The 7,728-nt window shown below is 40.2% G+C and overlaps 1 protein-coding gene across 2 annotated transcripts; it reads left to right on the top strand.

The window, feature by feature from the left end:
- The first annotated feature begins 37 nt into the window (after positions 1-37).
- Positions 38-4,125, top strand: LOC140536827 (uncharacterized). Of its 2 annotated transcripts, none has more exons than XM_072658878.1 (2): positions 38-222; positions 2,983-4,125. In XM_072658878.1, exon 2 carries the CDS (start codon positions 2,984-2,986, stop codon positions 3,800-3,802), a length of 819 nt encoding a protein of 272 aa, XP_072514979.1. In that variant the 5' UTR covers positions 38-222; position 2,983; the 3' UTR covers positions 3,803-4,125. The 2 variants fall into 2 exon arrangements, with proteins under 2 accessions (XP_072514979.1, XP_072514969.1); XM_072658868.1 differs by having other exon boundaries at positions 2,980-4,125.
- Positions 4,126-7,728: the final 3,603 nt, after the last annotated feature.

The following is a 7,728-nucleotide window of genomic DNA, read 5'->3' as shown; positions in this document are numbered from 1 at the left end:
TACGTCACTGGGGTTATACTCACTCCCTGCATGCACATCTGTCGCTCTTGTCAGTTAGAAGGGAAGAACGATGAAAGCCCATCCACAGTGCTAAAACCCCGAACTGTGAGTGTGAGCTAGCTCAGACTGACCTAATGGAGCTCTCCTGTGCTGTGCGGCCTGGCATTACATGGACTGGACTGAGTGAGGAAGCTAAGAATTAAAGGCATTCAGTCTCTGAAGGTAGGGATTTTACAGTCATACTTGTTTATTTTGCAGACTATCTTATACAGAGGGATCTCTGACTGCTGTCTGAACGTGTTCTACGTCAAATTATTCTTTACATGCATGAAATGTGTCCACTATGTTAATTTAAGGCAGAATTCAGATTTGCAGTCTGCCCAGTGGAACTGGAATTAAGGGGGGGTCCTTGATCCAGTAAAGTAATCCACTTAGTCATTTTTGTTTGGTTATTGGATTTTTATTTTGGAGCGAATTTAGTTGCATTCAATGACAAGAGCGTTAGAAAGGTCAGTTCCATCTCCACCTCATTTCCAAACCCTCATCCAATTCCAAATATACTGGATGGAGCACCATCAGTCCAGAGAATTTGCATCTAGCCCATGCCAGCCATAATGCAAGGTGCCAAAAGGTTCATGTTCATCTGCTCCAGAGAGTCCAATTCTATTGGCAATACTTCTCTACAGGGACTAGGCAAGCTGTGTGTGTGTGTTTATGTGTGCATTTGGATCTGTTTCAGCAATAGGCGCAACTTAAGGTATCTGAATGCATACATTAGAAGGGGTGTCCACAAACATTTGGACACACAGTATATAGGATATTATATATATTTTGCACAAAGAGAGAAGGGGGAGGGTATGCAAACATGGCTCAAAAATCCATATTAATATAAAGAGGGAAAGATGCCTCTTTGATCCGGCGCAAAATCCTTAATCCATCATAAAAAGTCTTAGTTGTGCAAGCAAGGATTGCTGGGGATGGAGGTTTTGTCCAGGACTAGTATTTTAATCTGTGTGCAAAGTCATGTTCAGACAGAAATAGTGAATGGTTGTCTCCAGCTTCTTTATACGCAGCCTTATGCACACGCTGAGCCTGAACCACACCAACCTAATAGATCTCAGCAGACTATCATTAAGACAAATCTCATTTAAATCTAATCTACAGGATTTTTCTAAACACAGTGGACAGACCACTGCAAAAGAACTGGAGGTCTAAAAAAAGGTTCCTCTACTCTGGTTTTGGTCTCCTAACAAAGCAAAGGCATTTCCAGATCTGGCCTGTGTTTATTGTTCTGGAATTCTCAGATTAAATTTGTTTTTCTTGTCCTCTTTTCCCTGCCTGGCTTGTGTTTAGATAAGGCCTCATGTTAGTGTTTGAGCTAAACTCTGCGCCATGGTAGATCTCCACCAAGAGAGTCAGTGACCACTTCAGGCCAACTGATGGGACATTCATTAGGCTTATTGGGCTGCCCTAATTCTTAGCAACTGTCCACTAGAGTTTGAAATGTAACATATTGATTGACTAGAGTAGGAGGCCCCTCTCTGGAGTGAGGGAGGGTGGGTACACACTAATGCAGGGTAAAATGAACCTTCTTTATGTAGTTAAACAGGTCTGTGTACTGTGTGGTTTTGATCATTTTCTCATGTTCACTGAAGCAACATCATCCGTGACAGATGCCTCTTTCACACTCAGGGCTGTGTTTGTGCCAGACGGCTAAACAACTTTCTTGTGTTTCTGTATACTGAGTTGTGCGTGTAGGTCGCTAAATTCACCTCTATATTATAATCACGCTCTATTTTAAAGCATACACAACTCACAGTGACAGCTAGCCAGGCTAAAGCACAGCCCCCCACATGGCGGTGTTAGGGGTAACGCAGTGTTACACACAGATCCATCAGCAATGTGCTAATTACTGTATCACTCTCAAAAATGGTACACTAAAACAACCCAATTTGGACAAATCCCACAACCCTAGTGCTTAGTTTAACCAATGATGTGGTTACTTTGTCCTATAATTCCTGTTAAGCTGTTTGCCTTGGTTTTGTTATACTCTATGTACAGTCAAACATCTTTTCCAATATTTTATTAAAAAAAGTAGTGATATTAGGACTAGTCTAAACAGGTTGGTGTGGTTAACTAGCTAGCTAGGTTAGCAAAATACAGTAGAATTATTGAGCAGAAAACATAGAAATAAAAATCGTTTAAAAAAGCCACAATTACCACTGACCATTGAATAAGAGTGAAAACACTATAACTTAATAGCAAGCTAACATTAGGTTATGATGAAGGTCGAAGCCTCAGACATTGATTGATTGCATGTGATAGAAAGTAGTAAAACTTATATATTTATACTACTATACTTATATATATATATATATATATATACTATATTTTATGGATATTTTCTTTCTGATCTGTGACAACTCTGTTCAAATCCCTTCAAAAGCTTCCTCAGGTGCTGTTAACTATTCTGATTTCTTCAGGTGCTCTTAATTAACACTGAAACTTACCCATTGGCTACACTGTTACTATGACATAGACAGTAACCTAGTGGCTCTGCCTCACAGTACCTAACCAAACTGCACTGTGGAAAACTGTGTAGAATCACACAAGCTTAAAAATAAGCTAAAAAATTATTAGAGTGCATATTACTAGAGGTGCTTTTTATCTAGAGAAATGATCGTATATTTTTGGCAGATAATGTGAGTGCACTGCCTTGCAAAGGTGGCAAGTTCAGGCCTCACCGGGACTTGTTCCAACTTCTAGACATCTCTGCTAGTTTGAGCTAACTACAACTTTCCAGGCTGTTCCAAACAAATGCTGGTGAGGATTTTTACTTTACGGACCTGAATCTGACAGCTCTGTTTTAAACCTGGGTGATGTGAAAGTTTTTCGCCTTTTGTATATTTTTGAATAAATATTTTTTTGGCAAACTCACACATTCTGAAGATAGCCTTCTTTTGTCCTCTTTCTCACCAGCAGAATGTCTGGGGTGGACGAGTCCACGGTAAAAGGCGTGTCTGGCCTGGAGTTAGACACTTCAATCCCTGAGGAGAATCCAGGGCCTATGATTGGTGGGCTGCGTCTACGCTCAGCTCCCGGAGCCTGTGTGCTGTTTGCTGGTGTGCTACTTCTTGTAGGAATAGGTGTGGCCGTGGGCGGCTACTGGCCTAATCGCACTCGGCGACCGGTGTCGCACCATGCCCCAACTGGCCGAACACCTGCTGAGAAACTCAAACTGGTTGGTCCTATTATCATGGGAGTGGGCTTGTTTATCTTCATCTGTGCCAACACACTCCTCTACGAGAACAGGGACCGGGACTGGGACCGGGAACGGGACCGCAGGCAGAATGCAGAAAGCCAAGATATTTCTTCCTCGGCTCAGTCGGAAAGACATATGGACACCAACTCAGCGACATGCCTGCAGACGGAAGCATGCATCAACAGGGATGCATTGACACTGTCAGAGCTCAATATCCATTGCTTGCAAGAACAGATGGCCATTCCGACTCTAAAGTGCTCTTCCCCCTCCTCCGACTCGTCCAACTCCAGCCAGGTTAACTTTGACCTGGACAGGGCGTCTCCTCCCCCAGATAGCAGGGCCATAGTTACATTGACCCTTCCGGTCATCAAGCTGAACAACTGCCTTATAAGCTGCCCAGAAGCTCCACCCCTTCCAGAGCGCACATACCGGACAAGTGTGACAGTGGCCACGGTAACAAAAGTGGGATTGGCAGAAATAGAGCATTCCAGTTCAGCTCTAATGAGTGAACTCAATTACAAAGACACTGAGGCTCGGTAGCCACAGAAAGGAGCCGTTCAATCTGACATTTGGGACAAAGACCATGTCTAAAAGTTCACCTTCTTCCTATAAATTCCTTTCTATACTTTCTGCTTTCTGAAAGTAGAGACTTTCAAAACCTTCACCCTCCACCACCTTTTCCTCCCTTTTCTTTATGGCTTCTATATTTTCTGAAGTACCTTCAAAAATGGGACAGCTGGCCTTCTAGTGTCTAGAAGCTGTACAGTCCAAAGGTCCATACCCTTTTTACTCTTCATATTTCAGCTACAGAGTGTTGTGCAGAAGATGTAGATCTGGGAAAATCTGAATTAAAAAGTTGCTCATCTGGGTAGTCAGTGTTTATTTACTCATAAATATACTAATATGTATTGTAATATTACATATAAAATGAACACAATAAGTGGTGTTTTTATATATGCCACTGTGCTCATTTTACCTGTTCTTATCCTCCCCTTGTGTGGAAAATTAGTAATCCTCCAACACAGGGTTTGGAAACCAGTGCTTAATGACCAGAGCTGTGTCTGAAACTACACTCTATTCACTATATCCTACATGTAAAAATCCAGATCACTTTAAACAGCACTATTATACACAACAGAATGAGACACATTGGCATGCGAGTGAGCTCATTGCTGTGCGACAGCAGATTGCATCGCATAACTGATCTGAACGTCGTCTGAACTCATTCTCAAAGAAGCTGCAAAAAACAAACACTGTGATGGATTATGGATATTCCAGTACGTGCTTTTAGTGTACCTCAAATATGCTCTATATATTTTGGTGCATTGTGGGATTGCTACAGTGCACAGTAAAATTGGCTATACGTTTCGGACACCTCAACAATTGTGGAATCACTATATAGTAAATAGGGCACAGTTTCGGTGATGGAATTAAACAGAACCCTACTCTGGCAGGGGATGTCCAGGAGAAATCTAGCTATATACTTTTGACTAGCTCACAAGATCATAACTACAGTGTCTTCAAAACATTTTTAGTTTCCCCCGGTGTTTGAAGCTTGTAGCTGCTTTGTAATCTGTGTAAATAATTCTGAATGAATGGACCAATAGAAACACGTTACTAAATTACTTGGAATGAACTGACTTCAATTCAAAGTTCACATTTGTGCCTTCTCCACTAAAATCCCCATTTCGGAGATATATCTTTTTATTGGACAGTGATTATATAGAGTGTCCTCAATAATGTTTCTCTACAGTGTTAAAAGTATAGGATCCTTGAGGAACTTTTGGAGGTTATTCAATTTAAAACTGTGGAAAAAGCTCTTAAGGTGCTTTGAAGAAGCTTTAAGAAAAGGTTTTTAGAAGTAAAAGTGATTTCTACGACTGATTTCAGGCCTTCATTCACATATTGCATTTACAAAGGTCCAACCATGCACAGAAACATTCTTTGGGAAGGCAGAAGTGGTTCTTCAATGGTGACTCCAAATAATTATGTTTTGCAATATTTTCTGAAGAGTGTTGATTGTGTTCTGTGCCTCACAAAGAGTCTGTCTGGTTCCTGCTCAATGGAAGTTGCTGTCACAGCTATTTGATATATCACAGGAGTCATAAGTGTTCCATCTTTCATTTCAAAGAGATCCACTGAACCAGCCATGTTAACATTGCCTTCTGTATGAGTGAGTTTGTCAGTTGAGTGAGTTTGCATTGCAGATAGATCAAATAGAGAACAGACTACAGACACACGTGTGTCTATGAGCAACTTTGCAGCCAAAGAGTATAAGGTATAAGAGAACTGTTTTCAGTGCCAAAAATACAATATCAGGATGAATAATAAATACATACATGTTAAAGAATATTTGTGAAATGGTAACTTTACAAGAGAAGCAAAAATGTTCAGAACTTTCCAAATCAGTAAATGATGAAGACACTGTATTCCTCGCCATTTGGGACCATTTCAATGAATCCATTCATCAGGAAATGGACACACAATGTAAAAAGCTGCTGTCGGGGTCAAATGGTGTAGAAAACTAAAAATCGATGGGAAAATATATAGATTCAGGCTGCTACCCTGTAAAATATTGTATTTTCTTTTTTATAAAAATAATTTTTTTTAGGTTTAAGGTACTTCATGCAGCAAGACTGTGAGCCAAACACACACAACAAAGGACTTCATCATGGAGAAAAAGTGGAAGGGTTAAGACTCATCAAGTCAATAAACAGACCTTTACCCAACGGAGCAAGCACTTCAAAAAGAGAAGACTGAAGAGAGACATCCCACAAACAAACAGCAGCTGAAAGACATTGTGGTAACAGCCTGAGAACACATCAGAAAAGAACAGTGCAGCAGTTACGTGGTGCCATTGTGTCGCCAGCTTGATGCGTGTATTGCAAGCCCAGGGCATGCAAACAATCTCTTCCAGTTCTGTTGCCTACCTTAAAATTGGGTGGTCTGCCATCAAAGATGCCATGTTCAAGCTGTTCAACATCTAGACGTAAATATCAGAACATAAAAGCTGAAATTCTGATCTACTGTCTCATCTCATTCATCTTCTAATCTCAAACACAAATGTCTTCAGTTTAACAAAATCAATAGGACTGCCCTACTTTACAAGGAGACAGCTGCTGTCCAATAAAAACCATGTATCTCCAATTTGTGTTCATTTTTAGTTTTCCCCGGTGATTGAAGCTTGTAGCTGCTTTGTAATCTGTGTAAATAATTCTGAATGAAAGGACCAATAGAAACACTTTACTAAATTACTTGAAATGTACTTACTTCTGTGCCTTCTCCACTAAAATCCCCATTTCGGAGATACATCTTTTTATTGGACAGTGATTATATAGAGTGCTCTCAATAATGGTAGAGGGAAAGGCATCATTTTAAAACTTTCCTCTGCAGAAACTGACTATATTGAAAAATATTGTTTTTGTAATTACACAAAGCAACAAACTGACTGTATTCTTAGGTTATAAGAGTGCCTAATCCAATGCAGCTTAAGAAGCTATAGTTCACATTCTCAGATATTTAACAGTAATTTTTTTTCATATTTCAGTATTACCATGTAGGAATTACATCACTTTTTGTGCCTAACCCCCCTCCCACACACACTTATCACGGCACCACAATGTCTGTAACATAGCCGGGGAACATACAGTAAATGAACTTTGCTCAGTACTCGAAATCTGCAACTCGTTCTCCAGCATATAAAGGGCAAACGTAAGTGAATGACTTGACCAGTCAAGAATTTTCCAGTTCTTTTCCAGAACTCAAGCTGATGTTCCTGTTTTTTTCCAGGTTCCAATGCGCAACTTGTTTCTTGCACAAGTCATTTCTTTAACTATTTTAGAATCATTAACTTCTTGTTTATGAAATGTTTTAATGTCTTCAACTTGTTTTTGAAGAATATACATACAATATACAATATACAATATACATTAACATATTTAAATGCTTTGTGTTTGACTGACCCAAACTGTGCGACATCGGTGCCATAAATCGTTGAGGAGCAGGGGGACTGGAAGTGTGTCCTGTCAATTAAACTGACCTGTCACTCAGGGTCATAAATCAGGGTCATTAATAACTCGTTTGACCCAAAGTGTAGAATATGTACTACTATGGTTCTAGATAGCACTGAAAACATTTTTCAGGACTGTATAGAACCCTTTTTGTTTAGGCTGTACATTTAACCTCCTCATATCGGACTCTCATACTGCCTCTCTCTACAAGCTAACCTACAGTAGGTTACTGCTTTTGTCCAAAGAGAAGTCTTTGAACTTCACAGAAATGTCAGATGGTGTATAAATGGGGAACAACCCCCTCCACTCACACACACACACCAGCTGTGATCAAGCTTCCCAAAGCCAGCCTGCACATTCATCTTATAAACCCTGTACACTATTGTTGCTCTGTTTACTGCTGACGTCCAGAGGTTAACTGCTCAATAGGGATTGAATTCAGTTCAGTTCAGTACC

Source organism: Salminus brasiliensis, chromosome 1 (assembly GCF_030463535.1).
Source record: "Salminus brasiliensis chromosome 1, fSalBra1.hap2, whole genome shotgun sequence".
NCBI lineage: Eukaryota > Metazoa > Chordata > Actinopteri > Characiformes > Bryconidae > Salminus > Salminus brasiliensis.
This window is presented reverse-complemented; position numbering and strand designations above follow the sequence as displayed.

Bases quoted from the DNA above. Each gene is read 5' to 3' on its own strand.
- LOC140536827 (XM_072658878.1), top strand. From the start codon at position 2,984: ATGTCTGGGGTGGACGAGTCCACGGTAAAAGGCGTGTCTGGCCTGGAG.